At 40.8% G+C, this 19,594-nt stretch overlaps 1 protein-coding gene across 2 annotated transcripts in view; it reads right to left on the minus strand.

The window, feature by feature from the left end:
- Nucleotides 1–14,684, minus strand: part of SHQ1 (SHQ1, H/ACA ribonucleoprotein assembly factor) — a 103,961-nt gene extending 89,277 nt beyond the window's left edge. Inside the window, exons 1-4 of one of the 2 annotated variants that reach the window (XM_060631561.3) lie at nt 14,424–14,684; nt 9,413–9,477; nt 7,075–7,197; nt 5,696–5,856 (exon numbers count right to left, since the gene is read on the minus strand). In XM_060631561.3, coding sequence (XP_060487544.2) covers nt 5,696–5,856; nt 7,075–7,197; nt 9,413–9,477; nt 14,424–14,566 — 492 coding nt within the window. In that variant the 5' untranslated portion in view covers nt 14,567–14,684. Of the gene's footprint in view, nt 1–5,695; nt 5,857–7,074; nt 7,198–9,412; nt 9,478–13,724; nt 13,962–14,423 lie in introns of those variants that run through there. The other variant, XM_060631563.3, reaches the window with a different exon arrangement.
- Between the last annotated feature and the right edge of the window lie 4,910 nt (nt 14,685–19,594).

Consider the following 19,594-nt stretch of genomic DNA (forward strand, 5'->3'; position numbering starts at 1 on the left):
TAGGTGTGGAGCTCCCAAGTCCAGAGTCAGTCTCACTGGGCTAAAATGAAGGAAAGGCAAAGCTGGTTCCTTCTCAAGGTTCTAAGGGAGAATCGGTTGCTTTGCCTCTTTCATCTTGGAGGGTAGCTTCCTCATTTCTTGGCAGGTGTATTAAAAAAATGTCCCATGACAATGCCCTTCCTCCCTCGGCTTCCATCATCATGTGGCCTTCTCTCTTTTCACTTTGACTGTCTTACCTCCTTCTTATAAAGGCCCTGTGATTAGACAGGACTCACCTGGATAATGCCGGATAATCTCCCCATCACAAGATCCTTAACTTAATTGTACGTGCAAAGTCCCTTCTGCCACATAATGCAATATGTTCACATGTTCCAGGGACTGGCACACACAGACATGCCAGGGAATGGGGAGGGAAGGAGCATCATTCTGTCTACCACAGGCTGTTATGAGGATTAAATGAAATAATACGAGTAAAGCATCAAGTACAAGGCTTAATACATTCAATAATTAGCTTCTTTCCTCTGTGTCTCCCTATTCCATGCTGTTCCCTGCACTCACTGTCCAACTTCCTACTGGGAATACCTGTCCTCCTTCCCCTTCCACGTCCTCACTTGCCAGTAGCAATAAAAAGAGAAAAATAGGGATTAAAATGTGCTGCTTCATTACTTCACCTGAACCAGATATAAGGTCACAAATGGGGTAGAATCTGGGAATTTCTGTAGGTAACTACATTTCAGAGGATAAACGGACTAAGGGAACCACAGGCATTTCAAAATACTAATTGCACTGAGAATAAACCCAGACTTTCCCCACAGCTCTGCACAATCTAGCCCCTATCCTATACTTCACGCCCACCTCCTACCTTCCTCTTCTGGCTCAAATCCCCCAAGCCACATATCAGGCTTCCTTCCCTTTCTAAAACCCTGAGACTTTGCATTTACAATACACTTCTCACCATTCAAGACTCAGTGCAAATGTCGCTCCTCAAAGGGGCCTTCTCTGGGCATCCTCACCAAAGGAGTACCCCACAGTCTCCCACATTACCCCAACCGTTCCTTCACTTGTCACTATCTGAAATTCTCTAGTTTATTTGTTGTTTACAGGATTACGGACTAGCTTCCCACTAGAAGATTCCATGAGGACAGGAGTCTGGTCAATATTTTTCCTCACTGTATCCCTGGCACTGTTCCTGGCCTTCAGTATTAAATCATTCATTCAGCAAATACTGTATGAGGGGCTGCCTGGGGTGCTAGAGATCCAGAAATAAATATACACACCAGGTCTCTGCTCTCATGAGAGTAAGAATTAGACAGTAAGAATGCAGCTGTCCTTCCTCTCTCCCTCCTCTCCCCTCTTGCTTCCAGACTCAGGGCCTCCACATGTAGCTATGCAGTCTGTACCCCAAAGAACACGAACATCCCCAGCAGTACAAGTCCCACCAGGCTCGTCCTACGCACGGTCATACACAGTGGCCCTGTTCAAACCGGACTCTCAAGAGGAACCAAAAGGAACTACAAAGCCAAGTTAGCGTGGGGGAAGAGAAATCCATCTAGGGCATCAACCAACCAAAGGTAGAAAGATAGGAAGATGGGAAATGTTCGGCCATACCAGAACAGCGGTGATTCTGCTACGGCCACTGTCAGTCGAACCATTTAAAGTGGGTATTGCCAAGAAAAGGTCATGCAGGATGAAAATCAGGCTTATGTTAAATTTTGGCATCGCTATGGCAGAGACCCTCCAGGGAGAAAATGAACTGTGTGCACATCTGGCCAGTAGGCCTCCTAGAGACAACAGCCTCGGGTCCCTGGTGCAGCTGCGGGAAGGAAAAGGGCCGGCGAGCCAGCGTCCTGTGGCTGCTGGCAGCGGTGGTGCCGGGAGCTTGCTGGGTTGGTGCCCAGAGACTCTGGGATGGTTGCTCCTGGCAGCCCCCACTGCCTGACGCCGGTTGTGAGGCCCTGACTTTGAGCAGCCGGGGCAGTTTTCCAAAGGCGCCCTGGCGGCTGGCAGCGGTTTTAAAAGGAAAAAAAAAAAGGGATGGGGAGGGGAGAGATACGTTAAAAAGAATGTTTCAGCAAATAGCACTTCTTTTTTCTTCTCATTATCAGTATGAAATATGGAAGTTTCTAAGCATATGCCGTGTACATGGTTGGAGGGGAAAAAAAACATCGACTATAAATCCCCCCCCCCCCATGAAGGATTAAATTATTCGATTAAGAGCAGATACCTGGGTCTTGGAATTACGAATGATGTTTCCTTTCTTTGTTATATTTTTATAACGAATATATATCGCTTTTATCATCAAAGAAAATAAACCTATTTTTCACTTAAGGGGGGGAAAAAAAGAGACTGGAAAAACTAGTAAAATACGAGCCATCAACAAAACTTCATGGATATTTTCTCATCCAAAGGCAGAATGAGAGAAAGTCTAAACTTGTGAGAAAACATTCTTTGAGAAAATGCTGATGTTTCTTAAGTCCATCACTTGAAAACAGAAGAGATGTTCTCAAAGGTATTTAGGCAGTAATCATTCCAGCTTCTTCTCATTGCTTCACTAGCAGAAAGACACCCACACCACTAACCTTAGTCAAATGATCACTCAGTTTTTAAGCACAGGGTAGTGGTGTCATACACAGAGCAGTCATGAAAGCAGAACAACTCTGCAAGGAACACCAATTATGTGAGATTTGGGGGCCACTATCGCACAAAACACACCTACGTTAATACCCCAGAGAGGGTGTCCTTTGGTTCACAGAGGATTTTTGAAAGTTTTCATTCCTTAATGGTCATGAAGAATACCACAAACTTCTAGTTTTATTCATTAGAACATATAATCTTGAGGGGAGGGTGGAGGAGAGGAGAAAATGGGTGATGGGCGTTGAGGAGGGCACTTGTTGGGATGAGCAATGGGCGTCGTACGTAAGCGATGAGTCACGGGAATCTACCCCCAAAACCAAGAGCACACTTTACGCAGTGTATGTTAGCCAATTTGACAATAAATTATATTTAAAAAAAAAAAAATCATTCAATAAAAAAATATATGTATATCATTTTGAAAAACCAGTACCTACATCTACTGGTTTGTCCACTGGTAAAAGGTGCACAAGTAACAGCAACGATGCCAGGATGGAACAGATAGACACGAGAGCCCCGCACAGTGCCTGGCACAGGGACATAGTCAGTAGCTGTTGGCTGTTGATGCACAGACAGGGAAGTCCAGTACCTGTTACTCAAGTCCCCCTAGAGAGGAGTGAACTTCAGCATTCAGACTTTTTAAAGAATTTAGAAAAGTTAACTGGTACACACCCATTACATATTTTATTTAACCCCCTCTAAATCTGGGGCAGCACCCTGTATTCAAATGTATTACTATTTCTCTGGCAAAATCTGTCAATATGCACACTAAGCGGGATTTAAGAAACTAATAAAAGACTCACATCGGTGGGGCTCCTGGGTGGCTCAGTGGGTTAAGGGGCCGACTTGACTTTGGCTCAGCTCATCATCTCACAACTTGTGGGTTCAAGCCCCCGCATCAGACTCTGCGCTTACGGTGCAGACTCTGCTTCCAATCCTCTGTCTCCCTCTTTCTGCCCCTCCTGTTCCCCCTCTCCACTCAAAAATAAATGTTAAAAAAAATAATAATAAAGACATCGATTCAGATCAGGTTTTGTCACAATACTAAACACACAAAAATGTTTACTTTGAGAACTTTCTGTTACCCCGTTACTACAGACATGGGTTATAAGCCTGCACCACTAGTTACCAGTTACATCACCCCTCAGGGTTGGTTCATATCCGTGGCTCTCTTTTTTTCCTCTGTCGAAGAAAATATGCATTCAAACAGCTTAGAACAGCAATGCTCATTCAGTTAAAATTTGAACATTTTAATGATTTTAGATCATCAAGCTAAAGGCTCGAGAATCATGAACATCAAATTCAGTGTTTCATTTCTGAGGGGAAACAGAATGATGTAATCAGGGGCTCTAACTATGCTGACATTTATTTTTAAAGCTGGGTGATAGGTGCCCAAAGATTTGGTGCCTTAGTTAAGACATTCAGAAAGACACAGAGAATATTTCATAACATTTTTTAAAATAAATCTAAATTACTTATTGAACATTTCCAACAGATATAAGGACTTGGGACCTAAAGGACTTGGCCTAGGCTTACATTATGGCATTCCAGCATCTTCTCACCAACCTGGCAGAAATCCCTTGAAATGCTCTCCCCTCAACGGCAGCAGCAAGAAACCAAGTTCCGTCGCCTCAGAAATGATGATCCATCTAAATGTACAATCTGTACTTGGCCTGCTTGACTTGTATTAGCATTCATTTAGAGCTTCACACAGGTAAACCCCAAGTGATGGACCACAAAGTAGCTCTCAGCTAAACAGGTGAGGTCCATTCACTGTAGTTAGCGCTGTAGACAAAATGGACTCTAACTACCTCAGAGATGACCAGAAAATGTGGTTAGGGAGAGAGACTATGGAGAGACCGTAATTCAGGGAAAAAAGCATATAAGGGTTTTGAAGGGAGTATCTAATCAGCATTATTTGCTCAAGTAAATCCCAATTTTGTTCTCTTCAAAGAGTCTGGAGAGCATTTTATATTTTTCATGGGCAGAAGTCTTTCTAGCATCCTATTCTTTTTCAAAGAGTTTTTATAATGCAGCATCTCCTGTTTTCTAAATGCTATTACAAAGTAGATGAGTAAATTTATCCCTATTTGATAAAGAGGAGACAAAACTTGTTTATGATCAAATAACTGGCCTATCACCCCAAATCTAAGCAGCAGAAGTGGGACTAAAACATAGGTAAACCCTTTTTTAGTAAATTCAAATATGTCTTACTATAATAAACTACAGTCTAAAGAGATTTCATGTCCTCTGCCCAGATAGGGATTGAAAAGAAAAAAAAAAAAAAAAAAAAAAGTTGTCTGTTACGATTTCTTTCATTTAAAATTCAAACAAAACAAAACGAAACAAAACTCCAAGCTAATGGTTCAGAAATACTTTCCATCATATAACAATCTAGGGAGGCATTTTCTATAAAACAACACAGGTACAAAATAGTTCAAAATCTCTCCTCTCCATTTCATTCTCCCCCCATAAACTAAAATAAAGCAGAATTCCCTATGTTTTTTGAGGAAGAGAGACTGATGTCATTCCTTTTTAGCCTAAGTGACAAACGATTGGGTTCTAACAAGAGATTACATTCAACCCCCACCAAGAGTAAACAGACACAAGTGCCTACTGTACACCAAGAACTAAACAATTCGAGCAAAAGACACAAATTCATTCTCACCGGGAACATTCTCTCTCATTTATATTTATAAAACATCATGTAATCATTTTCATCTTTCAGAAGTGTAACACAAAGATTTGCAGTTAAGTATGAGGAAAGAGGAGTTCCGTTTTGTGTTTTGGAAACTTCATGTCTAGAATACTGAATGAAGTGGAGAAAAAAGAAAGTAACAGGACATCTGACATCTGTAAGCACAGTGTGACTGGGCAGAACCACCAATGCAATGGAAAGGAACAAACGTGTGTAATCACTACAGAGAAGCAGCTGTGACTTGTGCTCTGAATACATCACCTCCTATAATCTTCATTAAAGATCTCCAAGTAGGAGCAGAACTGAAATTAAAATATCAAAATGGTAAAACCCTATACAACAAGGTCTTTTAGAAAGAAACCGTACCTGTAACCGCTGAAACACTCCGGATCGTAAATTTCCAAATCCATAGTGGTACTGTGGATTCAGAGCACTTTCTGATACCTCTTCATAGGGGACCTGTTCAATTTCCCAGTCAAACTCTTCATCCTCAGCTTCTACTCCTCCCTCAGAAACTTCAGAAGCACCTGAATGTGTTAAATATTAATTTATTCAAGTACGGGGTTTCCTAGGTACAACTTGGAGGGGAAAAAGTATACAAAATGCCTGCCCACATGCACTGAAAGGTATGTAAAAGAATATACATAACCTCATTATTTGTAAAATTTTAACGTTTAATTTTGAAAGACAGAGGGAGAGGGCACGGGAACAAGTGGGGGAGGAGCAGAGAGGGAGGAGACACAGAATCTGAAGCAAGCTCCATGCTCCCCGTTGTCAGCACAGAACCCAACATGGGGCTCCAACCCACAAATCATGAGATCATGACCTGAGCCATCATCAGATGTTTAACCAAATGAGCCACTTAGGTGCCCCAACCCCACTATTTTTCATAGCTTCCCCCCCAAAAAAGGAACCAATCCGAAGGCCCTCAAGGGTCAGATGTATAAATAGTAAATGCAATGAAAGCAAACAAACCTCAGCTATAGATGGAAAAACCTCAGAAAAATATTAAGTGAAAGAAGCCATACAAAAAAGAACACATACTGCCTGAGTTATATACACAATTCAAAAACAGGCAAAACTGAAGGTAGCAGTAACACCGCAGAGGGAGGAAGAAGGGACCAGGAGGAGGCACAGGGTAGGATTCCAGGGTATTGGAAACATTCCATTTCTTGACCTAGGCGGTATTCATTTTATGTAACTCATTGGATTTATAAACTTTTGATCAAAGCTCAAGAGGCCATTACTTTGCAAAAGACAGAGATGCTGTTTTAACTGGTCCAAAAATGTGACCGACACACTGAGTCAGTAATGTGTTTTTTGTCTTTAAATTATATGTCACCGGGGCACCTGGGTGACTCAGTTGGTAAAGCGTCCAACTTCCGCTAAGGTCATGATTGATCTTGCAGTTCACAAGTTTGAACTTTGTGTTGGGCTCTGGCTGACAACTTGAAGCCTGGAGCTTGCTTCGAATTCTGTGTCTCCCTCTCTCTCTCTGCCCGAACCCCACTCATGTTCTCTCTCTCTCTCTCTCTCTCAAAGATAAATAAATGTTTAATAAATAAATAATAAATAAAATTATATGTCACCAAATGAACTAGTTTTATTTTCATGTGATGTCCTTATCTTGTCACCTGAAGGATTTTCTCCCATTTCCTATTTGCTATATCCCTCTTCGCCCAGAAACACAAAGCACTCCAAATTTTCTGTTTATCTTTATTTCTTCTTAACTACAATAAACATACCTATTTCTTCCACAAGTGGTTTGGCAGTCCTGGATTTTCTTGGTGCCAGAAGAGCAGTTAACATGTTCAGTCCCTCAAAATGCTGGCCAGGGGTTTCTTTCGGCAATCGAATGGTAAAAATTCCTTAAAGATAAATTTGTTTTATACTTAGCTCTATTAAAAAAATCAAAGACTTCACACAAATACATCCAAGAAATATGTGTTCCTATTTCATAGGGCTCCAAAATTATGCCCTTGTTATATAGTGAATAAAAATCAGGATAGAAAAAGGCTTGGGCCCCTGGGTGGCTCAGTAGGTTAAGTGTCTGACTTCAGCTCAGGTCATGATCTCGCGGTTCGTGAGTTCAAGCCCCACATTTGGCTCTGTGCTGACAGTTCAGAACCTGGAGCCTACTTCAGGTTCTGTGTCTCCCTCTCTCTCTGCCCCTCCCCTGCTCCCGCGCTGTTTCTCACTCAAAAATAAAATAAATATTAAAAAAAAAAAACCTTGGAAAAAAAAAGAAAAAGGCTCAAATAGGGTTTTTCAGAATCACTGATTCAGCTGTCACCTGTATCAGAAATTAATCTGCTAAAGCTGCAGAATGCTTTAGTCTTACACAGTATCCCCTTAACCTACTGATAATATTAAAAGTCCAAGCCAAAACCTCTAAAACTCAATGACCTGAGAAGGCAGTAGCTTAGAATTAGCCCATAGCTACTTATAAGATTTATTTCTGAACTAGGAAAGAAAAATCAAGATATCTAATCCAATGAATAGCAGCAATTTCAAAAATTCACAAAATCTTAAAGCAATTATAGCTTAAAAAGTTATCTGAGATCTCAAGAGACATATCCCCAAAGTCTAAGACAGACTCAAATTCTACCTATGCACTTCTTTCCTTTCCCTGACTAGGTTTATCACTTCATCGAGGCTACCCCATAGACTTCTTACATTATTTACTACTGTGAATTTAAAATATTTTTTACCTTTTTCATTGCACTTAAACATATTTCAATGCAGTTGACCCTTGAACAAAATGGAGCTTAGGGATGTGAACCCCCACCCAGTCAAAAATCTGTTTAACTTTTGACTCCCCCAAAAGCTAACTATGAATAGTCTACTGTTGATTAGAAGCCGTATCAATAACATAAACTGTTGATTAACACATATTCTGTAGATTGTATGTATTAAATGCTGTGCCCTTACACTAAAGAGAAAAGAAATTGTTGTTTAAAAAAATCGTATGGAAAATACATTTACAACACAATACCGTATCAAAAAAAATCCGCATATAAGTGGATCTGCACAGTTCAAACCCACGCTGTATGAAAGTCAAGTATACATCAAAAACAACTCAATCCAAACCCACAGGTACAGCTTCCTAAATCCCTGGGTACTTTTGAAATTTAATAAATTTGTTTCAGTATGCAGCTTCCCTGCAATTAAAAGCACATTTACTACCTAGAAAGGCAGTTTCATATTTCATTATCACATTAATTACATTGTATTATGGGTTATAACTTTGTCATTTAACTTTCATGCCATCCTTCCTCTCTTACCCTAGTTTACTGAGGTCAAGAAATATTCACTTAATAAATTACACAAGACTATACAGGGTATTCTTATTCCAGATCCACTGATAAAGAAAAATCCAGAGGCATCTACAAAAGGAAAATAAATGGTTTCGACACTAGCTAAACTGAAGGGCTTATCAATCTTGAGAAGAAAATGCAGTCGGCCTTTAATTGCCACCTTTGAACAGTTTCTCACTTACCTGTTATTAAGTTTTAACTTTTTTTAAAGTTTAAAAGAAAAATTTGATTTGCAGCTTCCAAAAATCATCCACATCTTTTCTCATATAATCTAACTTTTTTAAAAAGTTTATTTATTATTGGGCGGGGGAGGGGCAGAGAGAGAGGGAGAAAAAGAGAATGCCAAGCATGCTCTGCTCTGTTAGCACAGAGTCTGGCGTGAGGCTCAAACTCTCCAACCGTGAGATCATGATCTGAGCTGAAATCAAGAGTCAGTCGCTTAACCAACTGAGCCCCCCAGGCACCCCCCACATAATCTAACTTTTAAACTCTTATTCAAAGTAGAAGAAGTAGAAAATAAAACACCTAGGAAACAGAAACAGGGTATTTAAGTAACTTTAAAGAATACTGTGAAGTACTTTACAGGACTGAGGAAATTGTAATTGTCAAGAAATCCATGAACAATAGGCACGCGGCGTTAAGAAACAATGAAGTGTGCATTTGCAATACATCTAAAGGTCCCCATAGTATCTTGAAAGATTATGATGTACTTATTCTAACATGAAGAATCCAAAGAAAAAAAGTAACAAAATTCCAAAGGCAATACCTTTATCCGCATCATAGGATCCCTGTTCACTTCCGTTTTCTACAACTCTTCCAGGAAGGGTTAATCTGCAGATTTAATAGGTTACATCAAGTCCTTAAATTACAGAGTATAAGTGACCATCAATGATAGTACGTTTACCACTGAAATCTATCAACCATTTTAAAAGGCAATTCTTCAGCATTTCTTTAACATCTTGCAAACTAAATAACTTACATTTCTTCCCTAGCTAAAAGAAATCACAGCTGCCTCATCTTTCTGTCTGAATACTCCCTAGTCACCAATAAAAGCAACGCTTGAAAAGAAAAACCACAATAAATATTAGTCATCACTATTTCTACAGTACTTTCGTCTTCCTAATGAGTAAGGGAGTTATTAATATACCTGGTGCCTGATACAGCAGGGGCTCCCAAAAGGTATACTAAATGGCTCCCCTCCCTCCCAAAAGCATTTTTAAAATGGAAAACAATAAAGAAACAACAAAACCAATTGTTTATTTGGGGCAAATTAATACTTTAAAAAAAAAAAAGCAAAAAACAAAAGTTTTTCTCAACTCTCATTATTACTATACAGGGATTTTCCCCCTTTCACTGTAAAGGAAATGAACTGATTTCCCTGTTTCCAGTTTTACTCTGGTTCAGTCGCGTCTTCCACAGAGGTCCCAAAAGAATTTTTCTAAAATAGAAATCAGGGGCGCCTGGGTGGCTCAGTGGGTTTAAGTGCCCAACTTCAGCTCAGGTCATGATCTCAGGGTTTGTGGGTTCAAGCTCCGCATCAAATTCTGTGTTGACAGCTCAAAGCCCAGAGCCTGCTACGGATTCTGTGTCTCCCTCTCTCTGCCACTCCCCAACTTGGGCGCGCGCTCTCTCTCTCAAAAATAAATAAACATTGAAACAGACTTTAAAAAATTAAACAGAAATCAGAGTGTCACTTTTCTAGTGAAAAAGTTTTCATGGCTGCCTGACATCAACTCAATAATTTACACTCATGAGTACCACATATGAGACCAGCTCCATTCCATTCCAAACTTAAAATGTGAGGCTCCTTTCCTCCCATATCTCCTATTCATATGCTTCCTATTCTAACATTATAATAACAACAACAACAACAACAACAACAAAACTTGGCAGGTCCCAAAGGCCCAGGGCTTCACAACCTAGTTAACTTTGATCTTAACGCTTCCTGGAGCTACAATGCAGTTTCCAAACCAAAATCCTTTCTAAGTCCAACATAAGAAGTCCGTTTATGGATAAACTACCTTGTTTTAATGGTTACAAACACTAACTTCACTTTCAGAATCTGAACTGAGTTCCAGCTCTGCCATTCGCCACCTCTCCAACTTTTTTTGTATAAGTTAATCAACTTCGAAGCTCATACACTTCATCTGTAAAAAGTGAGAAATAACAGATCTCCCCCAGAGTTACTGCAAGAAGAGGTTATTACTCTGAAGTAGGTAAGCATTCCAAAAATGTAAGTTATTAATACCAATGTTCTTCTCCTAAATTCTTTGTAAGTATAGAGTTAAATTCTTACTGCATAAGAGTGAAATCCTATTTGTTCACAGATCTGCCACCCCTGATAGACTCTCGGTTTCCCAAGCAGAGGAGCGAGGAGGTTTTATTCACCTATGCTGTACTGTAGCCAACTGTATTTTCAAAGATGGCCCATCTCACATCATTCCTCCCAACTGTGGGGTCTATGTCCCCTCCCCCTAAAACTGAGTGAGCTTGCAAATGTCCATGGATAAATGAATGAATAAGTTGCAGCGTGTGTGTGTACGTGTATACACATATACATATGTATATACATATATATAAAACACACACACACACATATATATTTGCTCAGCCATATTAGAATGGAATATTACGCAGCCATAGAAAAGAATGAAATCTTGCCATGTCCAACAACATGGATGCATCTAGAATATAATGCTAAGTCAGAGAAAGACAAATCCCATATTCCACTCATATGTGTAATTTAACAAACAAAACAAAGGGAAAACAAAAAAGAGACAAACCAAAAAACAGACTCTTAACCAAAGAGAACAAACTGATGGTTACGGGGTGGGGGGGGGGGGGACGGGGACTGGATTAAATAGTTGAAAGGGATAGGGGCGCCTGGGTGGCTCAGTCGGTTGAGCGGCCGACTTCGGCTCAGGTCATGATCTCACGGTCCGTGAGTTCAAGCCCCGCGTCGGGCTCTGTGCTGACAGCTCGGAGCCTGGAGCCTGTTTCGGATTCTGTGTCTCCCTCTCTCTGACCTTCCCCCATTCATGCTCTGTCTCTCTCTGTCTCAAAAATAAACGTTAAAAAAAATTTTTTTTAATAAATAAATAAATAAATAGTTGAAAGGGATTAAGAGCACATTTATCATGATGAGCACTAAGTAACATGCAAAATTGCTCAATCACTATACTGTATACCTGAAACTAATATAACAATGTATATTAAATATACTGGAATTAAAGTAAAAATTAACTAACTAGGTTTTTTTGTTGTTGTTGTTTAAACTGAGTGGCCTTGGGGCCAATGAAATGGAACAGAAATGACAGTGTGATTTCTGAGGTTAGGTCATCAATGATATGAACCTGCCTTGTCCCCTGGAATACTTGGCTTTTGAAACTTTCAGCTCCACCCCCCCCCCAACAAAGGAATCAAACTAGACCATGCAAACACACCACACAGGGAGTCCTGAGAGTACACAAAGAGAGAGGCTGTGCCCCAGCCACTCCACCAGTCCCCAGCTGCTTTGGCCCTCACTGTTCCAGGTCCAGCCAATATATAACTACAACTGAATTAAAGATCTCAAGTCAGAACAGCTCAGCCAGGCTCTTACCAAATTCCTGAGGTACAACCAGGGCAAGAGAGTTAGATAACTGTTGTTTTAAAACACTATTTGAGGGGCGCCTGGGTGGCGCAGTTGGTTAAGCGTCCGACTTCAGCCAGGTCACGATCTCACGGTCCGTGAGTTCGAGCCCCGCGTCGGGCTCTGGGCTGATGGCTCAGAGCCTGGAGCCTGTTTCCGATTCTGTGTCTCCCTCTCTCTCTGTCCCTCCCCCGTTTATGCTCTGTCTCTCTCTGTCCCACAAATAAAAATAAAAAAACGTTGAAAAAAAAAAAAAAATTTAAAACACTATTTGATTGGTTATGCACCAAAAGATAACTAGAACAATAGGCCCTTATAATAAATATCTACTGTTTACTGAACATATGGACACGGCAATAAAAACTATGCATCCATTATCTCAATCCTCACATCAGCTCTGGACGATCACTAATATTAGTCCCATTGTAAAGATTAGGAAACTGAGACGGCATAATTTGCCCTAAGGGCCAGAACTGTTAAGCGTGCTGAGACCCAGGTGTGCCCAACTCCCCAGTCCCTGCTACTCAAGGAATGGATGAATTGGTGTAAAGAATACTCTTTAAAGTATTTCACAAATAACCTCTTATTTGGGCTTCATCAAGACTCCCAAACTTAGGCAAAATGGTTTTTACCTTGAAACTCCTGTTATTATATTTGTTTAATTTTACATTCCTATCACATTTAACATCTTTTCTCTGAGCCTCTGACACCTCATCTGTGACATGAGTTAACAACAGAAACTATGTTGTAGGACTGTCTTAAAATCAAATGAGATAATCCACATAAAGTATTAACCTGAAGTGAAAATTCACTAAATGTTTGCTACCACCATCACCATCTACTTCCCATTCTTCATGTCCTGCCTTAAATATCACTTCTTCAAAGTCTTTCCCGGGGCCACTTTACATTTCAACAGGATCCCCTTTATTTTCTTTCCGTGCACTTCCCTTCAGAGCACTTATCACAATTTGGAGTCATACCTTTACTTGTTCATTTATTGCTGTTCTCTCCCCATTAGAATGTAAACTATATGAGACACTACTACACCTCCAATACCTAAAACCCAGCCTGGTATAAATAAATCAAAGGAACAAATGAATAAAGAAACAGGAAAAGTGCAGTATATGCAAGTTAAGTCAGGGCTTAATGGGAATCTGAGCAAAACGGTTTCCCACCCAGTGAAGGAACCAGTTTGACTCAAGAGCAAGGTTTATTAGGAAAGTACTTGGGCAGAAAAGGTAGGCTACAGCTACACTTGAATTAGAAAGATTAGGAGAATGGATTTTATGTAGCAGGAAAGGGAAAGGGGTTGACAATGTTTTAGGAAGAAAAATCCGCAGTGTCTTCTGTAAAAAGAAGCTAATATCAATCAAGGCCTATTTCCAAGGAGCGCTCGCTGCCCAGGTCAAATGGGATAATACACACAAATACACATAATACGCCTTACTTTATGCGTTAAAGTGAGCCCACGGAGCTGTTGCTACTTTTGTTATGGTTCTGTAAGGAAAAAATGCAAACAGGTTGTGATGAAGGGCCCTCACTGCGAACGGACGACAACCGCAACTAAAGGGCAAAATCAGACAAGTTAGGAGGAGGTAGGAAAACGAGGTTAATTTGGTGTCAAGGGGGCAAAGAAAGGAGAGAATATCAGGAAGTAGGGAGCGGCCCGCCAAGCGTCGACACAACTCTTAAGCAGAAGGTCGACTGATAAAAGTCAAAAGGACTGGTCAGTTGGGAAGTCAGCGCGCACCGTCCTGGAGCAGGGGATAGGGTAGGAGGACCAACGCAGGGCGATAACAACAGTAAAAAGGTACGAGAACTAGGGCGATAGGACAGAAACTGCAGACGTTACAAGATCCCAAACGCCAAGTCTTATAATGGCTCGAAATCTTTTTTACGGTGGGATTTAACAAAGTTTAAGAACGGAATGAGCTTGTACAACACGTGGAATGCACTTCTGACGAGGTCATTTCCTCAGCACGGAAAGAAGCCGCGGAAATCTCGGGAAAAGGCAATCATTAAATCCCTCGCTCTTTCTTCTTTCCTCGGTAAACAGTTATCTCAAGAGTAACTGAGAGATGAAAGATCAATCAATGAATCAATCCCCTAAATACATTCTTTCCAGGGCCAGACACAGAGAACTCGCCTGAGAAAGTACGGCTTGGCGTAGAACTTAAAGTCGACCCCCTCGAAGTAGACGTCAAACTCGGAGACCCGGGCGTAGGGCACGCGGATGGCGACGGTAAGGAAGTCGGGGTCCTGGCTGAGGTCGAACGCGGGGGTCAGCATGGCCGCGCCGGACTCAGGTGTCCCAGCCACTTACACTCACGGCCGCCGCAGTCCCGCCACTCAAACACCCCAGTAAGTACCCACGCGGGAGACTGGGTCTCGTAGCCAAGGCGCTTCCGGCTCGAGACGGAAGTGTTTGCGCGTGAGGCAGGAAGTCCCGCCCCACGCCGATCTCCATGGAGACTGGACGCTGTTAGTGGAGAAAGGGCGGGGAGCGTGGGGATTTGACCGCAGAAATGGAACTAAGGTCAAAACTTGGAAAAACCGGGACTAGAATCCTCCTTAGACCCACCAACCCTGTTTAGAAATCCTAAGAGATTAATTTTAACCTCACTGGCCTTGGAGGTATACAGACCTGCGTTCGAATCCCTTCTCGGCTACCTCTCAGCTTAAGACCTTAGGGAAGTTACAAAACGTCCCCATGCTTCGGATAACTTTTCGATAAAATGGCACTAACACTAACCCCGCAGAGATGTGAAGATAACATGAAATTATGTAAGTGAAGCTCTAACAAGGTACCTGGCAAGTTGTCAACGCTCCTTGTGTGGAAGCAGTCACCGCAGAAGCCACAGCAGCGTCGTTACTGTGGTTTCCTTAGTTCTCACCTGCCTTGTCCGCAATTCCCCCTTTCTCCAGCCCCCCTCCGTGTTTCACTGCCCATTTCTCTTCCCCTCCCTTTCCCTCTCCCTCTCTTTATCTGTTACTTTCTTTTCTCTTCCGATTTCCTTGAGTAGTTTTCTCGTATACAGATCGTCCATCTCCCTAACCTCGTTTAATCTCTACTATGAGTTTCAAAGAACACGAGTCAAGAGAGGTTAAGCACTGTGTCTTATAATCATGCATCTTACAATTACCAGAACCCAGAACGTTGACTCGTAAACCCTGTTAGTGCCTGAACTGACAAATTGCTGTACCTCCATATCCCTTCTTTCCTTTTCTCAGTTTTCTCTGCACACTTTAGTCTATGCTCCTCATACTCTCCCAGTACCCGTCCCACTGATGTCCATCTTTCCCTACTTAGTCCCTTGGCCTTGCTGCTGCTTGTTGTATTTGCTGTTATTCCACCAGAAACTAGATTAGTCCAGGAAATAGTATTTACCTCCTGGTTTTAAATGTCAATGGAAAAGGGGTAAGAGTCATCCCTGTGGTAGTGGACCAGATAACTTCAAAAGACTTTTCAACCTCCAATTTTTATGAATCTTAAAAATTAATTAGGACCCCGGAAAACAATAGTAGGAGCAAATAAAATAAAAATTACAAAATAAAAACCACTCTGTTTAACTCTGGGAGTTTTGTTTTTTGTTTTTTTTTTTAATGTTTATCCATATTTTGAGAGACAGAGTGTGAGCGGGGGAGGGGCAGAGAGCGAGGGAGACAGAATCCGAAGAAGGGTCCAGGTTCCAAACTGACCAAACAGAGCCAAACAGGCCGACAGGGGGCTGGAACTCACAGACCGTGAGATCATGACCTGAGCTAAAGTCAGACGCTTAACCGACTGAGCCACCCAGGCACCCCATAACCCTGGGAATTTTTTTAAAAAATAGTTTACTTCTGAGAGAGAGAAAGGGGAGCGGAGGGGCAGAGAGAAGGGGACAGAGGATCCAAAGCAGGCTCTGACCTAACAGCAGTGAGTTGGATGCAGGGCTCAAACTCACCAACCATGAGATCGTGACCTGAGCCGAAGTCGGATGCTCAACCGACTGAGCCACCTAGTCGCCCTAACTCTGGGAGTTTTAATAAACACAAAATAAGAGGTTGTGTGTGAAACACTTGAAAGAGTACCTTTTATCTTTTTTAAGTTTATTTTATTTATTTTGAGAGACAGAGAGTGCAAGCGGGGTAGGGACAGAGAGAGAGGGAGAGAGAAGCCCAAGTAGGCTCCGTGCTGTCAGCACAGATCCGGGCTGGGGGCTTAATCTCAAGAACCATAAAATCATGACTTGAGCCAAAATCAAAACCCGGCCACTTAACCAACTGAGCCATCCAGGCCCCCGAAACAGTACTCTTTAAACATTGATCTATTTCCTGGATAGCAGAAGGATTCATTGAATTAACTGAATACTTAGTATGTGCCAGCGCTGTGCCAAATCCTTTATAATGATCTCCCTTTTCCCTCCTGACAGCTCTTTATTTTTTTTTAAATTTTTTAATGTTTATTTCTGACAGAGAGAGAGAGAGAGACAAAGCATGAGTGGGGGCGGGGGGGCAGAGCAGAGAGAGAGGGAGACACAGAATCCAAAGCAGGGTCCAGTCTCTAAGCTGTCAGCACAGAGCCCGACGCAGGGCTCGAACCCACGAACCATGAGATCATGACCTGAGCCGAAGTCGGACGCTTAACCAACTGAACCACCCAGGCACCCCTTGACAGCTCTTTAAAGTAGGCATTCTATATTCCCATGGCAGGCACAGTATCTCACAGCTGTGAATGGTGCAATGGGAATTGAAACCCAAATAAGTCTGATTCCTGGGCCCAGCTCTCATATACTATAGAATTGACTCTATGTTACCAATCCCTCCAATATTACCATGTACCCAATTGTTCCACATTTAGACCACAGGTATTATCATAGGCACTCAATATTGAAAATGAATTGGTGCAAACATGGAATCAGCAAAACTCTCAAAAGGTCCCTTGAGATAGGCCTTTGGCTGCTCTAGAATCTTTACTTCTACCAGGGGACCTCATTTCTATAGGTCACAAGCATTAATATTTTTAAATTATTAATGCCAAAGAATTAACTGAGACTGAATCTATGTTATCCATGAGGACACTGTAAGTGAAAGCACCTTACAAATTAGAGCTGTGCACTTCCTAGATATTTTATTCTGTGTTTGACCACACACACACACACACACACACACACACACACACACACAGGATTGCAATACAGTTAGACTGTATGGTTCACATACAATATATGTAAGAAACATACATTGCATCTGCTATAGCACAAAATATTGACAGCTGTACCTATATAACAGGATTCTGTTGTTTTACTTCTAAGCAAGAGTTCATTTTATTTTGTATTTCCAATTAGCAGTAAATTATACAAGTTAAATACATTATCTTTTTAAAAAATAGAATATTACATACACATAAGTTTCCTATATAAACTTACATGTAAGTCTTTGCCATCTAACTGGTTCTCTCTCCCACTTCCCCAAAGTTAATCATCCTAGATACACTTGTAAACATTCTACATTTCTGTATACATTTCTAGGTACCGTGTTACTTTGTTTGTCTGTGCATAGGTATGTTATCACACTACAGATGTAAATCTACAACATTATTTTAATTTTTTACTTTGGTAATTTTTTAGACATATCTACATTGACTCATAGATCCAGTTGAGTTCATGTCTAGATATAGACATTATTTCAAAAGAAAGACAATATTTCATTTTTTTGTGTTAACTCTAGAGGAAAATCAAACAGGAATGAAGCTTTTCATCATTTTTTGAGCTATTCAATGGCTACAGTATTTGTTTACATTTTTCCTTCTCCTTAAGGCTTACTTTTGGATGCCCTTCCAGTGTTTTAAAAATAATCTTTTGCTTGGCCACTTTATTGAGCATATGTATATAATCTACATCTCTGATTATTTTGATTCAGCCCCTCTTCTAACAAAACTTGATTGTGATCTTCAAGGTTCAAAATTAAGTATTAAATTTAAAAATATTTTTTCTATAAACATTTCCAATTTCAGCCTTATGACAAAATGCTATTGTTCTAGCAGTCTTTTAGGGTGAAATACTCCTTGTTTCCAGAAGGTGGCATTCGTACAGTCGATTAAGACAATGTTATTACAAAGAACAGAATTTTAACTTATGTTAGAAGTAGCTTCCTCTAAAAGCTATTTATAACTCTAGTTGATTCTCTGAGCCATTTTGGGAAGCGGTGGGATCTTATTCAGAATTTGCAAACGACACCTTAGATTGTTATTATTTTGGCATACCTCCTTTCAGACTCCATGGAAGTATAGAAAGACATTTAAACAAAAATGGTATCATACTCTATATTTTGAATTTTTTCCACCTAACATAGCATTGAAATGTTTCCATTTGGCCACTTTTTTGCCAAGAATATTGTATCATAACCATACACTCCTTATTTACCTGTGTTAGTATCATAAGACTTAAGAAATGAACAAAGTGGTGATTGTTTTTGAGAGATGAAAAAAATGAAACCAACAGTAGAATCATAAACATAGATCATAACCCTAGGATAAAAATACAGAAGTTAGGAGGCGCTTGGGTGGCTTAGTTAAGCATCCGACTTCGGCTCAGGTCATGATCTCACAGTTTGTGGGTTTGAGCCCCGCATCAGGCTCTGTGCTGACAGCTTGGAGCCTGGAACCTGCTTCTGAGTCTGTGTCTCCTTCTCTTTCTGGACCTCCCCCACCTGCTCTCTCTTTATCTCTCTCTCCCTCAAAAATAAATAAATGTCAAAAAAATACGAAAGTTAGAATACAAACTCAATAAAAACATTTTGAAGTATGAAATAAAATTATCCTTCTATATAACAGTAGTAAATACAGTAAGACTAGATATCCTAAGCTTTGCGATTCCCAGAGGGCTTGGATGAATTCTTAGATAACTTACAGATAAATACTGGATCGTAAAAGAGGCTTAAGGGATGGTCCCAACAGGAAATAGAGCAGCCCATGAGTCTCCACTGTTTTTTAAACCCTTTGTAGTTAAGCACTTTTTCTGATCCTTGCACCAATCCTTCAGCAAATTCAAGTTACGTTGTTAAAAGAGCACAGTACTGGCAATAACAATAGCACAGTAATGGGTATTTCAGGTAGGATTTAGTGCAATTTAAATTTCATACAAACTCAGGAAAGTTCTGAAGAAGATCTAACATGGCTGCAGCTGACACCAGTAAGCTTTTTGCAACATTTTTGTGCAGTGTGTAGCCAAGGGTTTAGCACCACATATTTCAAGATGCTAGTCTCATCCCATTAGATGAAACGCAGATCACATAAGAATGCTAACCAAACAGCGTCTCAAGCTTCCTTCATTGTGT

The sequence above is a fragment of the Panthera onca genome, chromosome A2 (genome assembly GCF_046562875.1).
Source record: "Panthera onca isolate mPanOnc1 chromosome A2, mPanOnc1 haplotype 2, whole genome shotgun sequence".
Taxonomy (NCBI): Eukaryota; Metazoa; Chordata; class Mammalia; order Carnivora; family Felidae; genus Panthera; species Panthera onca.